Here is a 26,358-nt window from a genome sequence, read left to right as displayed (position 1 = left end):
ATTCCCTAAATTGCGTTGGAGTACATTATTGCATTGCTGTGAGCTCCCTCTGCCAACTTCCACCCTAGAGATGGCTATATTTCACAGATGAGTGAAATGATACTTGTAAACAAGTTTATAATTATTAATAAGGCTTCCCAAAACAATTTGAGCTCTTTAGAAACACACATCCGCTATTATAATTGTCTATTTTTTTAATTACAACCAATTGAGACATGAAGACTTGTAAAATGCAATTTATAAAAATTTTCAACTGAATTTTGGTTTTGTAACTTTCAAGTATCAAATAATTTCTCTCTGGGGATGTTGGTTGACATTCCATCATGAGTATTCCAATGCACTCTCTAAAAATTAAAAATTCCTAAAGAATATTTTTCTTTGGGAAACTTAAAGTTGACAACTGCCCACTCTGGGATCCAGATGCTATATTCACAGTATGATGATTTTTTTCTGTTTTCTGTACATGGCCTTTACATACTGTCTCTTAGAGATGAAAAATTCTGCCTCCTTTTATACATTTGATAGTAAACTTTCATTAGAATGGCTTAAAATCAGGTCTTTTCATTCCAGATACCATCTCCAGTTTGGTTTCCTGAAGATCTTGGTGGTAAATTAATCCATTGTCTATTTTTGGAGTGCCTATTTCACATAGAACTCACGCCAGCCACTGTGTGTAAGCAGCACTGAAAAAATTACAGTTTCAGACAAATGACAGGGAATCTACAGATACTAGCAAGTGTCAGTGGGTCCCTGAAAGAATGTGCTGGGATCTGGGTGGTCTTTGAGGTCTGTGGTATCATCCTTTAGAGTCAGGGAAGTATCTCCCTTCCATAAGGTTTATATAATGTTTGACGTTATCCCCTGCTCCCAAGGTTTTAAACTCTATGATTGCTTTTCTGTCACAAATACAGGGAGGGACAAAAGTAGGTTATGGTTGTGAGTACATGAAACACACAGTTAATTTTTTTAAGATTTTATTTATTTATTTTTAGAGCGGGAAGGGAGGGAGAAAGAGAGAGAGAAACATCAATGTGCGGTTGCTGGGGGCCGTGGCCTACAACCCAGGTATGTGGCCTGACTGGGAATCGAACCTGCAACACTTTGGTTCGCAGCCTGTGCTCAATCCACTGAGCTATGCCAGCCAGGGCTGCTATTCTTATATTATTATTTATGAATTATTGCATTCTTTTCCATATGAACAACTGTAAACCTACGTTTGCCCCACCCTGTATACTGGCCCTCACATACCTCCATGCAATATACAAGTATATTTCATGAAAAGACCCTTGGGTTTTAGAGGTTTAAGTGCTGTGGCTAGTGACCTGTAAACGCAAGGACACTAAAAAAACCCTGGAAAACTTAATGTCTCTCTCAAATAGAAAAGTTTTAAATTGTGTCTGAAAATAATAAACACGATATCTTACACTTTATGGCCATTTTAAGTTGGAAAAGTATATGCACATTTATCATATTGTTCTACTCTCAAAATTAGTAATAAAAGGAAAGAAAAAGCATTAAGTCATTCAACACATTGAGTGCCCACTTCACGGTAGGCACTATGCAATCATGATCCATGATGCATAAGGCAGTCCAAAGAACTGAGACTTCCCTTGGGAAAATAAGACATGGATGGAAATAAAAACAATAAAGGTAGTATTAAAAAGTCTCTTGTAAGTGAGAAATAGATGGGGCACAGCGAGCTTTAGAATTATGTGCCATACTATGCTAGCTAATGTACACTATCTCAGAATACTTCTCTAAACTCTGTAATAGCTATTTTATCAACAACTTATGGACAAGGGAATGAAATCTCCCAGGTTCTAAATTCCTTGCCTCAGGAAACTAAGTGCCTATCACGAGCCCTGTACTGAATTTCTGGCAGAGCCAGGACATCAAGCAAGGCTCCTGACTTATCAGCTATTACCATGTTTCTCCCACTAGATCAGGCAAGTGTAGAAAAAGGGCAGTGTTAACATATTCCCATTTTCTTCTCTTAACAAAGCCCCTTTCGTTCCGACAGCACCGGGGTGCATCAGGTGTTGCCCTCAGGACCAGCTAAGGCAAATTGTCTGTGCCTTTGGTGGAGGCTGTTTGCTTTTCTCAGCCGATGGTATATGACCAGGAAGGTCTCTGGACTTGGCTTCCGAAGTTGAATAGTCTACCGGACTTCAAGCGTCCCAAGGGGCCCTTTTGACATTGAGTCCATAGAGTCGCGATGGAGTCGTAGGCATGAGTTTTCTTACCCTTGAAGCAACTGAGGCTCAGGGGTCGGAAACAGGTCCTGTGACTCCAGCCCAGTGGCTTCAGCGACCTTTATTCATACCTCTGTTTTGGAATCTTACCTGCTTCCCTCTCTCCCTTTTCTTGGGGGAGGGGAGTAGGGGGTACCATTTCAGTCAATTAACAGCCTTCTCTTTTTTTCCCAAAAGAAGAGGGGATAAGGGGTTGAGAAAACTGTGTTTTCTAAGGGGCAGTGAAGGAGAGGGATGCATTCCATTACTATTTGTCGAACGTCTGCTCCGTGCCAAGCACAGGGCATCTAGGACACAGCAAAGACAGCTTCCAAAGACTGAAATCGGGCCTGTCCCTACATCGGGCAGGCCCCGGGGCTTGACTGCCCTCTCTCAGGAGCCGTCCCCCGCCGTCCGCTCTAGGCACCCACGTCCCCAGAGCCCAGAGCTGAGCCAGGCCAGAACAGAGGACGCACGCCCTGCAGAGGAGCACCTAGCCTCGGAAAGGAGCTCGCGTCGCGCGCCCTCGGTCGCCACGGCAACCAAGGCGGTGCTGACCTCTGACCCGGCGGCCCCGCCCCGCCTGGCCCCGCCCCGTTGCATTCCCGAAATCAACATGGAGATGGACAACCCGGAAGTGCCGATGCGGGTGCCGCCGCCGCCGCCGCTACCTGCGCGGAGCTAGGAGCCCAGGACCCCAACAGGCCGAGCCCGGTGCCCGCCGCCCTGCCGCCCGTGGCAAGCCGGCGCCTAGGCAGCTGCATCCCCCTCCCTTGCCCCAGGTCCCACTCCACCCCCAGGCGACCCGCCCCCGCCCGGAGGAGGAGCCGAGGCGAGTGGGAGGTGGAGGGAGAGGTTTGCTAGAGGGAGCGAGGCCGCGCGAGCCGCCGGCGGTTCGTATTACCGGGGTCGGGAGGAGGGGCCGGGCCGGGCCGGCGGGCTAGCGGAGGGCGGGCGGGAGGCGCGGAGGAGGCGAGGGCAGCCTGGTTAGGAGGAGGCGGGCGAGAGGCCGGGGGCTGCGAATTAGGCGGACGAGCTCTAGTCTGCAGGGCTGGGGGCGCCCTCCCACTCCGCAGCCGTCCGCCAGGGCCGTGGCGGCCAGGCCTCACCTTCCCGCAGGCCCGGAGCCGCCCGCCGCCGAGGGCTTGTCCCTAGGGCCGGGGGAGCGTGAAGGTGCGGGCGCGGGGCCCGGGACGGCGCGGCCAGGTGATGGTGGGTCCCTGTGCTTTTGAAGAAAGGGGACCCCCAGAGCAGCCGTGTCCCCGGGCTGCCCCCGTGAGGCCCTTGGACATCAGCCTTGGGCAAGTTGGGCAACTGTGAGATTGCCCATCTCCGTTAAGTGTCCTTAGGATGCAGTGATTGGGGATCAGGTTCTCCCTCCGGGAGGGGCACTGCCTGAGCTGGGGGACTTGGGTGCAGAGAAGGACAGAATGATGCTGTCGGAGCAAGCCCAAAAGTGGTTTCCAACCCACGTGCAGGTCACAGTGCTCCAAGCCAAAGGTCTTAAGCCAAAAGGCAAAAGTGGCACCAATGACACATACACTATAATTCAGCTGGGCAAGGAAAAGTACTCCACCTCCGTAGCTGAGAAAACCCTTGAGCCAGTCTGGAAGGAAGAGGCCTCCTTTGAGCTACCCGGCTTGCTAATGCAGGGCAATCCAGACAAGTACATTCTTTTCCTCGTGGTTATGCACAGGTCCCTGGTGGGGCTGGATAAGTTTTTAGGGCAGGTGGCAGTCAACCTCAATGACATCTTTGAGGACAAACAAAGAAGGAAAACAGAGTAAGTTATGTAATTTATTTTTAATTTGGGGAAGCTTAACTGTATCTTGTTTATGGATTTTCTCTTCTTGGAAATTATGTGTATACCCGGGGCATTGGTGTTCGGACTGAAATATGACCCAGTTTTAAGCACCATACTTGCATGACTTCGAAGTAAAAATAGCCCTTGTGAAGAAACATTTTTAAAATGGAGTCTTGAATGGTCCCTTACTCTGATTTGTTTGAGGTGTTCATCTTAAAGAATTGAATGCTTCGGCCTGGGTTTTAAGTAAATTAACATTATTTCGTTACTTATTACAAGACTGGAGCACAGCTCAAATGAGGAGTGTAAGTTGTCTTTAAACATAACAGTTTTCCAGGAAATGGAATAGCAGAAAACTAAATCTGCCAATATAATGTGCTATATACGTTGATCTTGGAAGCTATTAAAAGACGAAGTACCAGATTTAGAGCTCATTATGTCATCTCAACATTGCAAACACAGTGGCCTTTATTTGAGTGCAGCCATTTTTCAGGGTAAGGACGTCCTGATGGAGTCTAAAGATGCTTAAAGAAAAAAAAGTTTTATAAGTGTGTACAAACATCCTCAACCTTGAACACACGAATGTTTCCCTTGGAATTTATAATACATTGGAGCTGGTGAATTCCTTCGGAATTAGCTGTACAAAGCTAATGTGTTTAGACCACATTAAAACCTGTCAGATTTAGACAGTGATTACATTCTTGTGATGAAATGATGTAATGACATCTTCAGTGAAAACACGGCTTTTAAAATATGACCTTTTAGCTTAAGACAGATACATTCTAAATGTGAATACCGTCATGTAAGTTAACACTGGGATGTTACATTGAAAAATAGAACGTTTTCAGAGATAGGTATACTTATCTCTTCCTTAAACATAATTTTTCTGGTCTGGGAGAACATTATTAATGAGAGAAAAATATAGGTTGAATTTATAAGAGGAATTGAAATTTCCAAAATAGCTTTGCTTGTTTGTTTCATTCATAACTGAAATTTAGTTACCCTTTTAGAAACTTTTTTATAATGATAACTTTCTTGACATTTATGTTAACTTCTTATATTTTCAAACAACCACCTCTTGTTTTTTTTCTATGTGTGTCTTTCTGCAAGCTTCTCATGACTGGAGTTTTAATTTTCATTAAAAAAAACTTTTCCATCAGATCTTTACCTAAGATTTAAGGTGTTGGGCAAAAGGGTAGAGAGATAAGAAATACTAGGAATGCAAGACAAACAATGGTAAATATTTAGACTAGTTAAGGAGATGAAAATACTGTGAGAAAAAGGAACGAAAAGGGTTTTAAAAAGTGTAGGTTGACTATATATCAGTGATTTTAATGAAATTGCTTGAGATCTACAGTGGTATTCAGTTTCCTCTGAGGAGTTCATCAGATTTAAATTGCAAATGGATAATTATCAAATAATTTGTTCCACATCACCAGTTTCAGGTGTCATTTAATATATAATGTTCAGAGTGTTCTGAATGTAAACTTTCAAGTACATTGTAACTTCAGCTTTCATGCTGCGCTGCCAGTACTTTCGGTGGTAAGGAGGGAGGCGTCACAGGCCCTCTCTGAAATGCAAATTCTCCATGTGAAAGCAGGCCCAGCTGTGAACCCGGGGATTCTGAGGACCAAGTAAGCTTTTCAGGTTCCTTCTTGTTTTACCCCTTGTTGTTGTCAACATCACAGTTCTAATACGTTTGGCTGTAAACAGTGACACTGTAGACTCCCTGGAGAAATTCTCTCTTGGCTACTATGTAAAATTGGTTAGAACTTTTGTGGGGCGAGTGCTTTAAAATGTTATCAGCAGGCCTGGCGATGTTATTGCTTTCAGAATGATTTTCATGCTATTAAATGCCTCCCATTTTCTTTCTTTGTGGATAAATGGGGACCACATATTTGATGAGGTATCTTTATAGGTAATATGTCTAGTTTTTCAATATATTTAATAGTTTCCTTTTGCGGCACAGCTGTGCATATGTAGCACAGTGAGGGACAGACTTGAGCCACTGGTGTATTGCAAGAGAGATATTTAATATTCTGCACGTTGCTGAACCTCGTCGGCATATTCCCAAGTGCTTTGGGGAAAAGCCGCGTGAATGGTGAAGGTTACCAGCTGAGCTGGAAGTCCCATGCAACTGCTGGGTGTGACACTTTTTATTCTTGACACTGAAGACAGGTATTTACAGCCTGTCTTCCAGTTGTGTCATGATAGGCAAAGAAATGTGACAGCTAAAACTATTATTTAACTTATTTTTATACCTTTCAATTAAGTACCTTTTTTTTTCTTTTAAGAAGCAGGGAAAGGGGCCTGAACCGGTACACTGTGAGTGGAGCCTAGAGAGGGAACTTCTGTATCTCCCACTTTAATGGGTGGTTCTGGCATGAGGTTTAAGGAAATAATACAATGTTTAATAATAGAGTGGTAAAATTGTTCATGCTGTTATGTAACGTCTATTGATTTTTTAAAAAATTTTTTTTTACAACAGAAGTGGGTGATGTTGATTTTTTTTTTTAATGCTCATAAAAAGTAATAACAATCAGAGTCCCTAGAGTTAGGTATGACTCAAGCACATGCTGATTTTAGGACTTTTGTGTGTGTCTCTGCGGTGCACCTGCGTCCTGGCCTCTGGCACCCTTTCTGCCAATCTTGTCCCGTTTCTGACCACACAGCGCCAATTGCTTGGGAATAGCTCCCACATGTGTGCTGGTTTTTGAACATGGACCTGTGTGTGCCCACTAAAAATGGAACAGAGGCCATAGATAGTTTCAACCCAACACTCAGGAGGTGAAAAAAAAATCAGCATTAATTCACTAAGCCCCAAATGCTACGTCTTCATCTTATCTTTTTGAAGCCTGGGAAAACAAGTTTTATCTCTGGGATGATTTTTGAAGGTCTCATTAAGACTTCCCCTGTTATATCACTTTCAAAACAAGACCGCTAAGCTATTTGTCATGGCTGTAGTTTAAATTAGTATATTTAAAGTTCTTTGCAGTATTTTTTTTGGGGGGGGTGGGAGGAGGATGGTAGAATACTGTATTTACAGTTTGTAGTCAAGCACTGACTTGCTTTATTCTATAAAGCTCATCTAAGTCGTTAGTGTTCCCTGCCAAAAACAAAACAATGCAAAACACGCCACACGCACCCACAGTGTATTGTAGCTTGGTTGTTTTAAGGATCCAGTTCTAGAAATAATTCAGTTAACATTTATTTAGTGAAGGCAAACTATCTTCATGGACCTTACACCCTAGCAGCAGAAAACCTGCATGGCCTTCCTCTCTGGCTGTCTCGTCTCCTGATTAAATAGTGTCCTGAAGTAGATGAGCAGCTATGCATTTGCTATTATTACCATGTTTGGTTCATCACATATGAAAGGACTTCTGTTTTCATGCAGATGTTATCCATCAACTTTGGATACTTTTCTTATTGACTTTAAACTGAAAATGGATATTACTTATATTATGTGTGCCTCATTTTCCTCATCTCTGAAATCAGAAAATTAAAGTACACGATGTAGTTGGTCTTATTTGTAAAATTCTGTGAATTTTGATTACCTTCATCCCCTTCCATTTATTGGGTTATTGGTTTGTTTGTTTTTTTCCTGATTTGCTTTGATTTGTTATACACATGGAAACCCTACAGGCCTAGGTTTTATTTGCTTGTTTGTTTTGTTTTGTTTCGGGTACAAAGTGTATTCATCTATTTTCTGTAAAGCCTGAGATGTCACAGAATATTTCTGTAGTACCACACTCATCAGAAGTATCCCTCGCCCGTTGAAAATAGCTCTGTTTTCCAAAACTAAGTTTAAACTGGGTATATAACGTTGTTTCATTTCCAGACTTTTCGAGTGCTCAAGTTCGTGTTTCTGTTCCACAGAGTTTATCACTGTCACGTCTAGTCTCTGCTGCTGCAGATCTCACCATTTGCCGCAGATAAAGGATTTTCTCAGTTTAGAGTAAACCAAGTTAATGCTTTCTATTCTAAAATATTCTCTCTTTAAAAAAAAAAAAGTTGCTTGTTTTGATGCGGCTAGATCTTACTTGATTGAATTGCTCCAAATTAATCAGGAAAACACTTCTTTAGAGTGCTACTCACTGAGGTGCAGCTGGCGTGTGTATTGCCGCCTGCCTGTTTTTCCTCCTGCCTGGGAAGACCTGGGGACCAGTCTCCCCTGTGATATATAGTAAATGTACCTCCTTCTGGCGTATCCTGTTGGTAACAAATGAGGGCAAGAACTAATATAAAATTAGATCTGAGTTCCTTTGTAGCTAAGAAAATTTGTTACCCTTGATTAGAGCTATATTAAAATAATAACTCATCTGCAGGAATGGATATTATGCTTCATTGTTAAGTCATGTGAAAACATTGGAGAAACTGTCTCCTAGGCTTGGTTTTGCAGGGTGGTTTTTGTTTTTTGGGGTTTTCTTGTTCTTTTTTCTTTTTTTTGGCTGTTTGCCCTATGGAATGACCACTTGTAACACTGACAACTGGAGACTTTCTCATGGATGAAAATACTATGAACAAAAGCAAAATAAACTTTGTTTCTTATACATCATTTAACAGTGGGCAATCTCATACAGCAAAAGGGCTAAGATCATGAGATTTGGCTCCTATTAAAATAAGTTTTGTTCAGTATTGTCACAGTAGCAACAGTAAATGAAACAAAAGTTGTAACAGGAAGCATTTACACTTTTTTTTGGAAAACTTTATAAGATTTATTAGTATTTGTCACTTTCTGCATTTAATTCATGTTGCACTTTTTATTCAGGAAAAGGCTTTGACCCATTTTATATTAATCTAAGTTACACAATATGCAATTTTTATAATTAGTAAACTATATGTAGTGGTCTCCAATATTAATAAAACTCTTTTAATAGTTTTCACAGAAGAAACTTTGGGATGGAGCTAAATATTTACTACTTTATTAAAAATGTAGACATTTATCATTTCATAGTGCCCCATAATAGTTTGTATTGATGAATTCTTTCGGAATCTGTGCTTCAGTATCATTTCACTTTGAAAAACGTTTTTAGACAATTAGCAACCTTTATCCCAGATGGAAACATAATAAATAGCCCTCGTTGGTAAGGATTTTTGATGTGAGTGATTTGCAAATCATGAAAGAAAGAAAACATTATCTGAAAACCTTTTCAAACTTACTGCAGACCCATTTCCTTAGTACATGTCCCATCCCAGAAACAGCGGTCAGTTTTTGAGAATTAAGCAGTGAGTACAAGCGGACGTACTCTGGCCGGCACGTTCTCATCCGGTGCACAGATCACCCTCGGGTGCCAGCGCTTCACCTAGGAAGCTATTTGTATGTAGCAAAGCTTGGTGTCCTCTCTTCATCACATGTTACAACCCAGTTTCTCCTTCTCTTTAAGGTGGTTTAGATTAGAATCCAAACAAGGAAAAAGAGCCAAAAACAGGGGTGAGATAAAGGTCAATATTCAATTCATGAGGAACAACATGACAGCAAGCATGTTCGACTTATCCATGAAGGACAAGACCAGGTCTCCCTTTGCAAAACTGAAAGATAAGGTGAAAGGGAGGAAGAACGATGGGACGTTTTCTGACACGTCTTCTGCGATCATTCCGAGTTCTCACTTGACGGATGCCAATTCGGAGTTTTCGAGCGGTGAGATACAGATGAAATCCAAACCAAAAAAGCCTTTCCTTCTGGGTCCTCAGCGACTCTCCTCAGCACATTCGATGTCTGACTTAACGGGGACCCACGTGTCTTCCGAGAAGCTCAAGTCTGGCCCCGCCGGTCACGCGCATCTTCTTGGCCGCCAGGTAGACTCCTTTGGAGCCGTTCCAGAAAGCGGTGAGTGACGCATCTTCTTCTGCTTGTGTCCTCCGTGGCCCGAGATACCCTTTACAATCTTCACAGTTCAACTTCTCAAATTAGAAAATAATAATTACAGTTTCTTAATAGTATTTTCTAAATTCAGCGATCCAATAACATTGTTAGGAGTACTAAAGGCTGAGTCTGTCTGCATTCAGCATTGCATTTATATTATTAGATGATAATAAAAATGAGTCTCAGCCACTTCTCATGGCCCGGCCTCATTTTTTTTTTTCCTGCTGTTGCTTCCGTCTGCAAAGCTGAAGCATGAATGGATATTTCGTTTAATCAGAAAGTTCCTGGGAAAAGGCCCACGTTCAGAAGTATCGTAAGAAAGTCAGTGTAATGCTAATGATGAAAAAAAGTCTTTGAGAATCTATTGCACTGGCGTGCCTAGCAGAGCCTCTAGTTTTGACATGAGAGTTTGTTTATGTGCTTGTTTCTAGCAGTATACTAATTATTATTAGCCTGATACTTCAGAGTGCTATCCCTTAGCATTTTAGGATTGTTTTCTTTGATGATTTTAGAGGTTAAATCTTTAAGTAGCTAATTGCTCTCGTTCTAAAAGCAGCAGCACGCACACAGAATGTGCCAGCTCGTGTGATGTGATGTGTCGCTGATTATGTACTGCCTACAAAATTGTTTGCAGGAAGCCTCAAGTCTCCGCACAGAAGAACATTAAGCTTTGATACTTCCAAAATGAACCAGCCCGACAGCAGCGTGGAGGAAGGCGAGTCGTCTTTCGGGAGACAAAGTGACCCATTTACCAATGTGACTGCCTCATTACCCCAAAAATTTGCAACACTGCCAAGGAAGAAAAACCCATTCGAAGAAAGTAGCGAATCCTGGGACAGCAACATGACTTTATTTTCGAAATCCGTTGAAGTAAGAAAGGAAAATAAGAGAGAGAAAAGGGAGAAGGTGAGCCTGTTTGAGAGGGTGACTGGGAAGAAGGACAGCAGGAGATCCGATAAACTCCACAATGGGGCGGCCGGCAGCCCCTGTGACTTGAAATCACCGAATGCATTTAGTGAACATCGGCAGGACTATTTTGATTATGAGTCAACTAATCCGTTTACAACAAAATTCAGGGCCTCCCATATAATGCCATCTTCAAGGTAAGCTTAACAGGGGGAAAGCTATGCTATTTTGAAAAATGTTGTACTTGAAAGCATCAAATACCCCTTTTAAAAATACTTGAATATTCTAGTTTTTTTTTGTTTTACTTGAAAAAGTTCCTATTTTTATAGTTAATGATGGAGTCAGATAATATTTGGACTTGAACTTTTTATCTTAGAAGGACGACAGAGTCTTAATCCCTGCCCTGGTCTACAGGGTTTGGCAGAAATAACCCCTGTTTGAGGGTGGTTGGTAGGGTAACAATGTGGGTGTAATGATTTATGGTTTTAATTTGAACATTTCACCTAAAATGTCATACGGTGTGCTTGAGCGGGATACTGTTAGGTTACAGAACTTGTGATTTTGTAATAAAAGATGTTTGTGCAGTAAAAAAGGGGCGTTCCCTGTGCCAGACCCTGTATGTGTACCTAGGTGAGCCGGAAGCTCACCAGAACTGATGGCGAGAAGGGCTTTCGAGGAGACGTGGTGAGGGGATCCCCGGTGGCTGTTCAGGGAAGCCAGAAGCTGGGGAGACGAGTTGTGTTTCCACGTATTATTTCCCAGGAGCCAGTTTGCAGGCTGTCGGGAGAGGGTTAACGGACCAATAGCAGCCCGTGGGCTGTTCTTTAGGAAATACTGGCCTGGGTATTAATGGTTTCCATAATAGATGTTAACTCTCTTTATCAAATGGCAGTGTAGAACTAATTTTACTTGTGAATGTTTATTGGACCCTTGTGGGTACCCTCAGGGACCCTTGTGGGTACTATAAATACATCAAAGAATATCTGTATAATGATATATAGTCATAGACATAATCACTATTATGATAAAGGTTTTCAAAATCTTCATTCTCAGTTATGTGTATAATAATACTTTTCTTATTCCTTAGCACAGGTTGGAACTGTATGCCTTTAAGATTATGGATTTTGCAGAAGTGAACGATGGAGTAGCCAATTAAGGAAACCTCAAACAAAGAAAAAGATGAATTCATTTCGGTCTTAAGCAGTTATCACAGAAGTGCGTGGTAGCGTATTTGCTGTGTGACACACAAGTTTTTTCTCTAGGCAGTGATGGGTACAGACTGGTGGGCGCGCTGGCTCAGTAGCCCTGTGGCCTCTGTCCGTCTCAGCATCTCCACCCTTGAAACAAGGGACATAATTCCTATAAATGATAAATTCAGTACAAGGTACAAAGCCAGGCCCCAAATAGGGAACCCCCAAAATGGCAGCTACCATTCTGTGTTATTGCCGTCACGTCCCGCTGTATTTAAAAACAGGATTTTGTCTCATCCCGCTGTACACACAGCATTCGGTATTAACAGCCGCCCTTTAGGCCGCGCCCTCCCACCTCTCCGGTGACCTAATGGCACGTTACAACTTGCACTTAAACCTTTCAGAGGGGAAGTGTTTCTTCGGTTTTCCCTTAGCAGTAAATGGGATTTGCTGTGGCTCTAGAAAGGATCGGTCGGTTTTCTTTGCAGACTGCACTCCAAAGAAGTACTGTATATTTTTATCTTATGGCATTAATATTTTATTAAGGAGTCCATAGTTTTGATACGCCATTCTGAACTGTTTTATTTTGGGGTTTTATATAGTGTACTTTACATGTTGCATCAGTTCCTAAGCTATAGGCGTAGTGAGTAGGAACCCATCTGCTTTTTTCTCCTCCTGCATTGAACTTGTTTGGAAGGAGACTGTTGAAAACAACCATCTAAGATAACTTAGAGATTGGGTAATTTATGTTACTTTAGAGTCAGAGAAAATGGGAAATGGTAGGGAAATAATGTTTTTAAATTATGACAGCGTATGGAAAAATAGATATCCTCAAACCTTTAATTGCCCTATACTTGGGCTGTTTACACGGACTGTCATGGGTTCTAAAAGTGAGCATGACATTTTGTGAGATTTAAGCTTCGTTTTGGGTTATTTCAGTATTGATGCATTTTCTGTCAAAGTTAAAGCTGTTTCATGTTATATGTATAAAATGATAGCAGGCATATAGAAAAACAATAGATTTTTAAATCTCAAGACTCTCTTTTTTAATATTCTTTCATCTTCCTATTCTGCGAGATGCCAGAAATGACAAGGACAGACACACGTGTAGATTCTTGGAGGCTCCTCTTTCTTACTGTGTCATAAACGCCCTTTGTGGTGAACTTAAAGCATTTGCTGTAAAGGAGCTCTAATTAATAAGATGGCCTGGGGCTGGGGCTGGGAAGAGAGAGTGCGGTCCGTCCTGGGAAAGCGGCTCCTTCCTGCGTGGGACTTGGGACGCTTCATCTGTAGGTAACAGCAGCCCCGTTGGCGCTGCCGGTCCGCCCTCCGTTCCACGGGGCATTTCGGAGTTCTCGCACTCACCGCCAGCCCGCCTGCGCTGTCGCAGCTGCGGACTCGCATCACGAGGGCGTGTGCTGGGGATGATTGTTTTGTCCTAGTCGTGCTTCGTAGGCCTCCCCACACAGTTCCCTGGACTCCCGTGGCTGGAGGTGGCGAGGACGCTGAACAGAGTCGAGGGAGCGACGTGACGCTGTGGAACTGGGCTCTGTCTCCGGGAGTCCGCTGGCTCAGCGGGGGCTGCCGGGGCCCGGGGACTGTCCTTGCCCTCCGCGTGCGTGCGTGCGTGGTGTGCACGGTGACAGCAGGAGCGGTTCCTTCATGCCAGAACAGTCTAGAGTGCTGAGGAACACTTCCTTACTTAGACGTTAGAGTTTTTGTTCCTCAGTGTCAGTGAAGCCCACCCGGAGAAACCGCCCTGCAAACCACAGGGACTCTGCCTTCTGCTTCTGTTCCTGGGGGGACCCCACGGCCTTGCGTGGAACTGATGACGGAACCGAGTTAGGGTTTCGTGGGGTGACTTCCACAGAGAGCGGGGCTCTTTGAAATGCTTTTCCCAAAGTTTCTACTTCTCAGTCTCCTTCCTCTTCCAGGCCCCTCTTTGACCGCCCCCCTCTTCTTCTCTGGGGGCGGAGGCTGATCCTGTGCCGCAGCTCTTTCTTACCCGGCTACTTCCCATGGCACCCCATTACTCGCCGGGAGCCCCGTCACTCTCTCCCCTCCCACTGCCCCGATCAGCTTGAAGGTAGCGCCTGAATTTCATTCATCTTTCCACCCTTCATCTCCAGCATGATGCTTGGTAGGTAGTACGTGTTGGAGAAACATGTTTCAATCAGTGAGCACAGAAGAACTGACTGATTTCCTAAAAGGCTACTTCCACTTCCACAGTCTCCTGCCTCCAGCTCAGTGTGGGCTGTGGGCATCTTTCCGATAGACCGAGAACAGATCCATAAAGGCAAATATGTGCATTTTTATGTGCAGCAAAACATTATGGAAAATCTGAGTGAGTTTTAAAGGACTGTTAAAATTTAATATTCATACCCTAAATAGCACATTTCTGGAGTTTATTAGGAACTCTGTATTAGTTAGAATAGGTTATCAACTGTAATAAACAACGCCAGATGTCGGTGGCTTATTACAGGAGAGGCCTGTGGTTGTCACAGCCTCATTCATGGAGATGGGGATGAGAGGAGTAGGTGCTTGGCTCCACATAGTAGTTCAGGAGCCAGGCTCCTCCTCCCTGGGATGCTCCCATTTAATGCATGGCCTCCAGGGCCACGCAGTGGGGACAGAGAGTGGAGGGTCCCACGCGGGACATCTCTGAGTAAGCCAGGCCTGGCGGTGGTGCGCAGCGCTTCCCACATGTCCCATCGGCCAGAGCTCAGCTGTACCCCAACTTCGGTGCGGCCGGCTAAGAAACGCAGAGCAGCTCTGACTCAGCGGAAGCGGAGCTGGGGGTGGCGAGTACACAGTTCTGTGTTTGCTGCAGATGCCGGTTCTCAGAGGTCTGGATGCTGACACTTGGCGGGCTGCAAAACTCGTACCACACACAAAGGTACACGGACATGTAGTTGAAATGATCATTGTTTTACCGGTTGGAGTTGTTTGTGTTTTAAAATTGCTTCTATTCTTGGTTTTCAGTTATAAGTCACAGGTAGTTGAGCATCACCAGAATCAAGTAATTTGCTGTGTGGCTCACCCCATAGGGTGTGAAGTCATGCTTTTTCACATCAGCAGCATACAGTTTTCCAAAGACAAATACACCTAGATGTTTGTTATGCCGTTTTCAATGCCATGGTCTTTCTTCCTCCGTATCCTAAACCGGGGGGTCCAGTCTGGCTTGCTGCCTGTTTCTGTAAATAAAATTTTGTTGGTGCACAGCCTGCCTATTTGTCTATGGTAGTTTTGTGCTGGCCAAGTAGTACAGGCTATGACCTGCAAAGCCAAAGTATAACAGAACTAGTTTGCCGAACTCTGTACTAGCTGAGTGGAGGGAGACCTTTGAGAAGATTCCTAGGATAGGAACAACCTGAGGCCACCTAACTGAATACGGATACCAGCTGAACCTTGAACTTCGTCTGAATGATGGATTCTCAAAGTATTAAATTACTGAAATTTTTGTTTATTTATTATAGCACTTAGCATGATTATTGTTTAGCACTTAGGGCATAGGGGCCATAGTACCTTTTGTTCTATTGTGTGTGTTTTCTTTAGATTTATTTTATTTATTTTTAGAGAGAGGGGAAGGGAGGGAGAAAGGTAGAGAAACGTTGATGTGAGAGAGAAACATCGATTGATTGCCTCTTGCATGTGCCATGACTGGGGACCAAGCCTGCAACCCAGGTGTGTGCCCTGACCCCGGGCAATCAAACCAGCGAGCGACCTTTTGCTTTGCAGGCTGACACCCAGCCCACTGAGCCACCCAGGTCAGGGCCCTCTGGTTCTGCTTAGGAAAGCCCAGTTCGACAAAAGCCAAGAACCACTCATTTGCAATACCAAACCCAAACCCTTCCTTCAGCTTTTTAAGACTTACTATATTTTAGGCTTTTCTTAACTGCGCAACTTTTCTTTTACCATTCCGTGTCTCTCTGTTTCCGGTGAGTTACTCTCCTTACCTCCCCACCCGGAGGCCTTGGCGAGACTCCCCATCCCCGTTCTCTGGCTCGGTGCTAGAATGGACCCTCATCCCACCCGCGTGTCCTAAGCCTGTCTGCCCTTGATGCTAAAAACTCTGCACTGCTCTCTTGATTAATAATGTGATGTTTCCCTTCTTTGGGTTTCTGCTGACACAGAAGAATGTATTTGCCACGCCCTGTTGGTTGTGTCTGGGTCTTAGTGCCCCTCGCTAGGGTATGTGAGCTTCCCAGGGGTGCTGTGTCTCCTTCAGTGCCCCACAGAACCTGGGTCTGGGTCCGTGCCCATCCTTGGCATGAGGCATCAGGGACTCCTGGGGACTTTTTAAAAAGCTATGATTTGTTGGGTCCTAACTCAGGCTGAATTAGAATTTTTAGGGAATGGGCCTGAAATAAAAATCAGCATTTTTAAAACTTCCCACTGATTCTCAGATGGTTTAAACATTGCCCATCTAAATTAAATCATTTATTGCATAGGGGTTCAGTAAGTACTTATTGGTGAGTAGTACTCAGGAGTTGTGTTTGTCTGGTTGTGGTTGACTAGAAATTGAGTCACATTAGCTTTCCTCACAGGGCCCTAACGAAGGTCGAGGGTGCGGTAAGAAGACCAGAATGACGGAAACAGATGTGGAGAGGAATACAAGATTTGGCAGAGTAGCTCAGAAACATCTAAGTTATAGTGGGCATTGAAGACTAGGCAGAAATGTCTGACTATTAAATACTGATGGCATCTGCAGGTGAATTATTTCTCAGGTTTCAGGTAGGACAGAAGAATTCTGCGTAGTTAGGGAATTCATTAAGGTCGGGGGCAAGTTGGTTGTGCATTTCTTATTCTGAAATTTAAATAATGTAACCAATAACATAAGCATACTCTGTGTGATGAGCTCATGTTTGATGTCAGAGGAGTTCATGGGAGAGCTGGAAGTTACCAGCGATGTTTTTGCCCGAGAATTTGGGGCGGGGCATGCTTCTGTTTATGACCTGCGCAAAGAACATGCTCTCCCTGCATTCGTCTCTGCCTCGTTGTAGTTGTGAGGACCACGTAGTGAGCGCTCAGTCACTCTGTGATAACTTGAGTGTTTCATAGTATTAGTTTTATAACATTAGATATACTTAGTATCATTGATTTCATGAAGAGCATATATGCATACACCTCCATTTGCAGTGTTTGCTTGAAAGAACGTGTCTTCTACTTAGCCAGTGAACTTGGGCCAATCATTTACTTTTTAAGGCAGTACAGAAATAGTGTCCAAGGTCAAATATTATTTATTACTGATATTTTATAATTTTGCACGACAGATATGCCTTTGACCGTTGGGATCAGGTTGCCCTGCTCCCCTCCCTCCCTCCTTTCTTGCCCTCGCCAGTCACTTCCTGACTGTGCTTGTATCATACCTCTCTTTGAAGTGACAAAAATTGGCTACCTGCACTGTATAGTTAAATGTGTTTCTCATTTTCCCAAATCAAAAAAATTACCATAGGCTTAAAAGCGTGTAATCATTGTTATGAAGTTATAATAACACGTGCATAAAAAATGATAGACTGTTTACTGTAGGCTCACATTTTAATTTTAAAAGCTACAGTAAATGACCCTAAAGAAAAGATCCTATTCTTAGTTTTAAAACTTCCATTTATATCATGCTCCTTACAGAGATTTTTTTCTCGTGTAAGTTTAAAGGCCTCTCTTTGGCATAGTAAACCTTAACACACATAAGGCTTATTTTAATAGCAATGCTTTTTGTTCGTATTTGTCTAGTGTTGAAGATAATTTGCCTGGTAGTCATGGCAGGCCATAAATCTTTGACACAGCTGAAAATTTATACCCTCGTTCATGAGGTAGAAAACAAAAACTTTGGGGATGATTTCTAGCCCCATCGATCCATTAGCGCCCGGGGATTAACAGAGTGTGTCCCGTGAAACAGTGACTGGGAACATGAAATACGCAATGTGATTAGTTCCCACTAACTAGAACTTTGGGCTTAACTCCGCAGAGACTACTTGAAACTTTCTTACCCTTTGTCATCCTAATACTCGTTATAATAGCTCTCATTAATTGGTCCATTTCCCAATGGGTTAATTTGCAGATACCAACCATGCCATCCTTTTGCTAACTCACTAATGCAAATTGATATTTATAGACTTCAAAATTGAAAACAAAAAAAAGCTCTGTGACAAAAAGACAAACTTAGCTAAGTTATTATTATTTTGAGCTGAGAGATTGAGATCCAGAAAGACTCTGTGAGAGAAGAAAACAAGCCAAAAAAAAAAAAACAAATCCATGAAAACTACTGTAGGCTAATAAACTGATGTGAAAATTTCTCAATTTACAACACTTGACAGGTGCTAAAAGAAAAGCATCTTTAATTTTAATGTGTTGTTAGGACCTCTTTAGAGAGACTGTACAAGTTATTAACAAGGTCCTCTGAGACAGGAGACGGGTAATTAACAAGACCTATGGAGATATAGTTTAGGTAATTAACGCGCTCTTAGGCACTGGACACAGGCTAACACGTAGTGAGTCCGATAGTTAAAGAGAACAGGTTGCTATGATAGGATCAAACACAAGATCCGGTACGGAAGTGCTCTCGAGGCTTCTGATAGGGAAGCATGAAAATTATCTTCCAGTGACCCCAGTGCACTAGTTTTTGTAAATCAATGTGTGATTTATTTTTTTTGGTTTAACTTTCCATATAGAATTTGAGAGGATTATTTCCTTGTAAAATCCAACAAACAGGAAAGCGTGTTACATGGAGATTTCTAATCTTTGTTCATTGTCACTGGTGAACAACAGGTGTATTTTGAGAACAATACATTGGAGAGACTAAATGATATGATTCTAAATTGTTTTGGACACTTACTGTTCTGTTTATTTTTCCATCTTGCCTCTTGCCTCTTCCATGTTGACCTTTCTCATCCCCTGGAAGGCTGTTGGGACCCCGGCCAGAGAGGAGACTGCCCCTCACCGCTTTGGTTCTCACCCGCGCGCACAGATCCCTCCAGCCATGCTTCCAGGTGCCTTCGAGGCTGGGACTTGATACGCCCAGTTTCAAGCATTTGGTCTAACTGTCGCCTGTGTGCATTTGAAGTTGTTGGGGTGTGAATTGAGTTTTGGTTCGGAAAACTCCTACAGTCAGCAAACCTTCAGTACAAACATGGCGTACGCTATCAGGATTGAGGATTAGAACGGAAGGGACGCCCGTGCCGGTCTCCCGCTGCGTTCCCCTGCTCCCACGGGGCGGCCACTTCCGTCCCGCAATGTGACTTCTTCCCGCACTTCAGATCTGGTGATCGAATGATATTTTCATTTTCATTACTTTTGGAAATTTACTGTATGCGTGGAAATCAGAGGTTATGGAGATATAACTCCTGCTCTTAGAGCATGTAGAAGCAGGCATGTAAATATTAGGTCTGAATTCTGTGCTAAGGACTGGGCATGCTACAGGCGTTGGGGAACCATAAGAGGTTTTTAAATTGGATTGTAATACGATCGAAGGACCATCTTACGCAGATAGCCCTGTGGCGCGGGGCATCTGCCGGGGACAGGAGTGGAGAGGAGAGGGGGACGACTCGGGGCAGGAAAAGCAGTTAGGAAGGGAGTGTGATGGCTGAGCTGACAGCTGACGGGTTACTTGGCGGCGAGGATGGAAGAGAACATCTCTGACAAACTTTTCTGGGCTGAAACAGACAGGGCTTAACTACTCTGTGTGTGTGTGTGTGTGTGTAGGGGGAGGGGGATTGGAAAAGAAACAGTGAGGGTCATCCCAATGATGTGTCTTCGGTCTGTGCCCTACATTGGATGAAACACAGCATTGGGAGAACCACTGCAGCAATGTCAGGTCTGGAGTCTCGGAACTGAGCTTGGCAGCTTCGTTTTGATGGAGATGTTTGAATTTTTTGTTTTTGTTTTTAATGAGATGCTATCTTGTTTAGAGATTTATTTCAGAGAAGGGAAATTATGTGTATGGAGTTGACAAGACAGGCAAGTTAGTATCAACATGGTAAAGTAGCTCTTAGGAGTGCGGTTTGAAATCCTTGAAACACACTTCGGCTTCTTTGAACACAAGAACGCAAATTTCTGTAATTGCTTAGAGATTTAATGCATGTAAAGTTTGTTCACTGTAGCATTGTGATTACTACATGTATGTCTCTCCGGTGGCTTTGGCTTTACCAGATCCCCTGTTGGACACCTTTTGTTAGTTTCTCAAGAAGAGAATGACTCTCGTTTCTTCTGTGGACACATTGTTTCCAGGCCTCCTGCTTTCATGTTGAGAACAGCTCTTTGGGGCCACTGTGACCACATTAGCTGTCGTTACTGTTTTTCATGACAACGAAGCTTCAACTTTTGGAAAACAGGCACTGTTTCTGTATATTTAATGTATGGGAGTGGCGTTACCTGTGGCCAGGGTGTTTTAAATGGCCGCTGGTGATAGAAAATCAGGCAGTTAACTTGACTATGAAATGACTTTTTTAATGCATTTGTCTAGTTTCTAAGGATGTTAGGATCCAGACATTTGTCTCCTTGAACTTAAACTTTAAGGATAAATTATTGCTTTTTGATTTGATGTGTTAAATGTAATACAGCATTAAATTATAAAATAATTACAACATAGTATAATTGTATAAATATTAAAATATATATAAACATGTATTACTGTTAAATATTATACATTGAATAAAATGTTTTAATGTATTTTATATATATTTTTAAGCCTAGAACTCTTTCTGACAAAAGTGCTAATACTGCTTAAATAGCAGTTACATGAATCAGCGAGGCCCAGAATAGAACCTAGTCCATGTTGCCAGTTTTTAAAGTTGTTTGAGCAAACATGTATGTGCAGCTCCACCGGGGCCGGGGCTGGGGTGCGGGGCCGAAGAAGGGATTCGGAGAGGACTGGTAGCCACAGGAGCTGCGCAGCGGGGCATGTGAGCAGTGACCCGTAATCCAGGCAGAGTGGGCCGTGTTGACCACGGTGCTTGCTGTGGGGAGGTGGAGGGACCGTTTGCTAGAATCTGGGAAATGCTCCTTTAAGGAAGAGGCCTTTGAGCTCGTCCTTGACCATGGAACGTGATTTTATTAGTTGGGGAATGATTACGAGAGAGAGTCGTCGTCCTGAAGAGCAGCAAAACGTTAAAATTGTGAGATGCGTTTTGGAGGGAGCTTTTCTAAGTAGTGACTCTGAACTCCTATCATTAGCTCTTCACCAACTCCTGAGAAATCTCACCCTCCGTCCCTAGTTGGAGTCGGGCGCTGTGCCCTCCTGTCTGCCATTCCCCGAGGAAGTCTCTGCTCGCTGCTGCGGCTACCGAGGAGCCAATTAGGGGAGGGCCCCGCAGCGGCTCCGCACTGAGACCTCCTTGTTGCGGGGCCTGGGGCGGTGGCAGTCGGGGTGTCCAGGTTAGTCACGTGTTTTGTTTTCTTGAGGTGCACATCATATTTGTTTCATCTCAATTGTTTCCTTTTTAAAGACATGACATGCCCCAAATAAATTAAAAATGGAAATCATACTGAGCAGAATCTAATATTTGATTCAGAGGCTCTAGTTAACTTCTACCCAAGGGCTTTGCAAGCAGAACATGAAAAAAATATATGTGTGTAGTCATAGAATATTCTGAAAGGAGAATTAGAAGTTTTCAGGTTTGGGACCTAGGTCTGGATTTGAGTCTGCCGAATAGCTGTGTGGCCTTGCATTAGCCTTTCTAAGGGGACAGCGACCTTGTTTTCCAGCTGTTCGTTGTTTTCCAGCCGTTACAGGGGACAGCGACCTTGGCGTCCTGCAGGAGCAGAGAGGACCGCGCGGAGCGGAGTGTGGGCCACACAGTGAACCCGGAAACGGTGGCTGTCTCTGTGACTCCGTTACGTAGCATCCCCAGAACCGTTGGCAGTTCAGTGAGAATCTTTCTAAGTAGTAATACATCCTCAACTCTGAAAATATTAAATACAAGTGGAATTTAGGAGCTCCTGTTTTTTCCTGACCAATAAAGGACATACATTTGGCCCAAAACAAACTTTATAGATTTTTCTGGTTTCTTTCAAGATGTCTGTTCAGTAATAGTCCTTGATGAAATAAACTAAACTACATTGAGATTAAGTAAAAGTATTTCCTGTGTTAAGGAGAACATTTACTTTGTTCCTATTCGTGGCAAAGGCGTTATACTCAATACTGCTGTGAAATCCTCTGTTCAGAAATTCTTGCATAGCACGAGTAAGGCCGGTGACTGGTACGTTTCTAAGCTTTGACTTTGACTTAAAGCATGTCACCTCTTTCCTAAACTCACATGGCTGAGCTTAGTGGTTAAAGAGGGCACCCTAGTGTCGTCTCCAGAACTTGGCCTTGTCTCAGTTGCAGAGCCAGCTTGGGGCACTCTCGGCCAAGGGCGTTGCGGGCCGTCTACCCTTTTGTGCCTAGTCCAGAGCGACCCAGGGCCAACTTGCTGCACCAGGCGGTTCTCCTTCTTTCCCCGAGGGAAGAGGCCGGTTGGCCCGGGTCACACAGAGAGACAGCCTGTGCTGGGTCTGGCCCGTCCGGGGGCCTGTGGCCTCGTTCTCATCACTCCTTTCCAGTTTGACCGTCTGCTTCTAAAGTAAACAGAACCTGATGTTCACTGCACCCCCGCCCCCCACACACACATGCACACTCTCCAACCCCACATAGACTCTAGTGGGTATAAAGCAGGCAGTGGGCCAGGGTCTGCTCAGAGCAACAGGGTAAACACAACTTCTCAGAGTGACGGTATCCCTAAAGATTTAGGGAGAAAAGGTTCTTTTTATATCAAGAGAAAGAAATATGAGTGAGGCGCAAAAGTCTGCCTGAATTTGTAACTTCAGTTTGAGGTGTCACGGACATTCTGTGCTTGTTGCCAGGTGTGTCCTCCTGCATTAGGGTGCTAAAGAGACATGTGTTTGAGAAGCTCGGTTTTAAAGAAATGGAGAGCTGCTGGGATCCATAGGGCTTACCTTATACTGGACAGTTTGTGAATTGTTTGACTGTATTTTTAAAAAATTTAATACAAAGACTTATTTTATCTGTTTATTTTGTTTTTAATTATATTTTATTGAGTGTGCTATTACAGTTGTCCTGATTTTTTCCCCTTTTACCCCCTCCCCCCAGCACCCCCATTCCCGCAGGCAATCCCCACACCAATATACATGTCCATGGGTCATGCATGTAAGTTCTTTGGCTACTCCATTTCCTACACTGTACTTTACATCCCCAGGGCTATTCCGTAACTACCTACTTGTACTTCTTAACCCCTTCGCCTCTTTATTTCCCCCTCCCCCTCCCATTTGGCAACCATCAAAACGTTCTCTGTGTCCATGATTCTGTCTCTGTTCTTGTTTGCTTAGTTTTTTAGATTCAATTGTGGATAGATTTGTATTTTTTGCTATTTTATTGTTCATAGTTTTGGCCTTTTTCTTAAATAAGTCCCTTTAACATTTCATATACTCATGGTTTGGTGATGATGAACTCCTTTTGTTTTTTCTTGTCTGGGAAGCTCTTTATCTGCCCTTTGATTCTAAATGATAGCTTTACTGGGTAGAGCAGTCTTGGTTGTAGGTCCTGCTTTTCATGACTTTGACTCTTTCTTGCCAATCCCTTCTAGCCTGCAAAGTTGCCTTTGAAAAATCAGCTGAAAGTCTTATGGGAACCTCCTTCTACATAACTAACTTCTTTCCTATTGCTGTTTTAAGATACTCTCTTTTCATTAACCTTTGGCAATTTAATTATGATGTGTCTTGGAGTGGGCCTCTTTCCATCCATGTTGTTTGGGGCTCTGTGCTTCCTAGACCTGCATGTCTGTTTCCTTCACCAAACTGGGGAAGTTTTCTTTCCTTATTTTTTCAGGTAGATTTCCAATTTCTTGCTTGCTCTTTTCTCCTTCTGGCACCCCTATGATGCGAATGTTGGGCTTCCTGAAGTTGTTCTAGAGGCTGCTTATACTGTCCTCATTTTTTTTGGATTCTTCTTCTTGTTCTGATTGGTTGCTTTTTGCTTCCTTATGTTGCAAATCATTGATTTGATTCTGAACTTTATCTGCTCTACCGTATTTCCCTGTAAATTGTTCTTTATTTTAATTGGTGCATCCTTCATTTCTGACTGGATTTGCTTTCTGCTGTCGAGGTCCTCACTAAGTTCCCTGAGCATCCTTATAACCAGTGTTTTGAACTCTGCATCTAATAGATTGCTTATCTCCATATTGTTTGTCTCTTTTTCTGGAATTTTGATCTGTTTCTTCATTTGGGCCATGTTTCTTTGTCTCCTGATTTTGGCAGCTTCCTTATGTTTGTGTATTAGGTAGAGCTGTTTTGACTCTGTGTCTTGGCAATGTGGCCTAATGTGGTAGGTGTCCTGTAGGGTCCAGTGGCACAGCCTCTGCTTGCCCCCGAGCTGGATACTTGAGGTGCACCCTTTGTGTGGGCTGAGTACACCCTCCTCTTATAGTTGAGCCTTGGTTGCTGCTGGTAGATCAGTGGGAGGGATGTACCCAGGCCAGTCAGCTGCAAGGATTGGCTGTGAGCACCGACCTCTGCCCTCTATGGAGGATCAGCTGTGCAGGGGCAGGGTGGTGGTGCTCTGACACGGTCTCTAGCTCTCCATCAGCTGCCCTGGCCCTGGGGTTTCCTAGGTGGTGCAGGCCAAGACCAGTCTCCACCTGTGTTTTGTCTGGGACCACCCTGCCTGAGCTACAAAGCAATCTGAGATGGCTGCTACTTGGGCTGGGCTTGGAGATTCCCAGGCAAAGCCAAGCTGTGAATCTAGGCTGGCCACTGCTAGTTCCAGGCCAGGGTCACTGAGGCCAGCTGTTGCTTCTCTGAGAAGATTTAGGAAGTTGTGAAGCATGAGCCAAGACCAGCCATTCATATGGAAAAGCAGCTTCAGTGGGCCTGTAAGTTGGATGGCGCAGAGTCTCTGGGGATCTCCAAGGCAAGTAAAACAGCGTTAGCCAGATTGATGGAGTCTCAGATATGGCACCAGCTTGCCAGTTTCGGGGGGGGGGGGTGTTTAGAACAGGAAAAGTAGCCTCTACTTGCCTTGATGCCAGACACTTCAGTATCCCCCTGCATACCGCTGGTGCCTTTCCAGCTGCCAGCCCAGTGCTGGAGCTCAGAGGGAGTGAGTCTGAGTAGGTGAGTTTGTGTGTGAGTTCTTTAAGAGGAACTGCTTGGGGCTCCAGAAGTTACTTCCACCAACTCGGTCCCTGCTGGTGTTTGCAACCAGAAGTCGCAGGGACTTACCTTCCTGGCACAGAACCCTGGGCTGGGGGTTTGGTGTGGGGTTGGGTCTCCTTGTCCCCGAGATATCCCTCCCTGTTTTTATCCACCACTTGCGGGTGAGGGACCAGCCCCTCCTACCAGTCCCGATGGATGTGGGTTCTTTAATTCCGTAGTTGTCAGACTTCCATTCAGCGCCTTCTGCCGGTTCTGATGGTGGTCCTGTGTTTTAGCTGTAATTTTGATGTGGTTGTGGGAGGAGGCGAGCCGTGTCTGCCCATGCCGCCATCTTGACCAGAATCCCTAATGGTTGGCTATATTTGAAATAATTATTTCTTTTATTCTCCAGAGGAGAACAGTAAGTTAAACTCAGTCGAATATAGTGTTCTTAATGAAACATGCTTTAATTTCATAAATATCTTTGAATTGTTCCGTTTTGGGACTTTTTCAACAACATATTTGTTACTGTTTGTGACGGACACGAAGCTGGGTCTGAATGTGCTGTCCGTGTCCCCTGGGGTCACTGACCACAGTTTCAGTCGTTATGCCTGTGGCATCCCACGGGAGTTACCCTGTGAGGACGTTAGTCCGTAAATTACTGGTAATCCCGGTAGACATGTTGCATTAGGCTCTATTTTGCTATTCGCGTATTTAGCATACTTGCCCAGTCCCAAGAGAGATAAGGTAGCACTTTCATCTCTGGTATCATTCATTTGATTTGGCACTGAATGCTTCTTCCCGCCCCCCACCCCCCAAAAAAAGACAGGGGAGAAAAAGCAGTGCGGGTCGCACGTTGCCCCTTCAGCCCCACCCGCGTGTGGAATAACCCTGGTGCAGACGTGCTGAAGGCAGGCTGTCGTATTTACTAGTGGAAGTTCTCTGTGGAGACGCCACTTATCTGGGTTTTTGTAAAGAAGGTCATTCAAGACCATTTCTTTAAACTCCTTAACTCCTTTCATCTCTGTTGAATTTCTATGGCGTAAACTATTTTAGCATTTTCCAGAAAAAGCTCAAGTTAATCTGTACTGGGGGCAGAGGTCGAAACCGGTGCACCCGGTTGGTGAAATGCTACCTACCCTGGCTGGTTGGACGGAGTTTATTGGAAGTCACCGGTTTGACACTTACTTTGCTGCCTCCTGGCAGTTGTATCAGAACAATTCTTCCTATCTTAAAAAGAAC

The 26,358-nt window shown here is 43.9% G+C and overlaps 1 protein-coding gene across 2 annotated transcripts in view; it reads left to right on the top strand.

The window, feature by feature from the left end:
* Positions 1-2,861: 2,861 nt before the first annotated feature.
* The window catches only part of RAB11FIP2 (RAB11 family interacting protein 2), a 36,201-nt gene continuing 12,704 nt past the window's right edge, over positions 2,862-26,358 (top strand). Inside the window, exons 1-3 of one of the 2 annotated variants that reach the window (XM_045854152.1) lie at positions 2,862-4,014; positions 9,420-9,862; positions 10,533-11,001. In XM_045854152.1, the coding sequence (XP_045710108.1) occupies positions 3,662-4,014; positions 9,420-9,862; positions 10,533-11,001 (1,265 nt within the window). In that variant the 5' untranslated portion in view covers positions 2,862-3,661. Of the gene's footprint in view, positions 4,015-5,561; positions 5,670-9,419; positions 9,863-10,532; positions 11,002-26,358 lie in introns of those variants that run through there. The other variant, XM_045854153.1, reaches the window with a different exon arrangement.

The sequence above is a fragment of the Phyllostomus hastatus genome, unplaced genomic scaffold, assembly GCF_019186645.2.
Source record: "Phyllostomus hastatus isolate PE091 unplaced genomic scaffold, TTU_PhHast_1.1 phas_scaffold_1066, whole genome shotgun sequence".
In the NCBI taxonomy this organism is placed as follows: Eukaryota; Metazoa; Chordata; class Mammalia; order Chiroptera; family Phyllostomidae; genus Phyllostomus; species Phyllostomus hastatus.
This window is presented reverse-complemented; position numbering and strand designations above follow the sequence as displayed.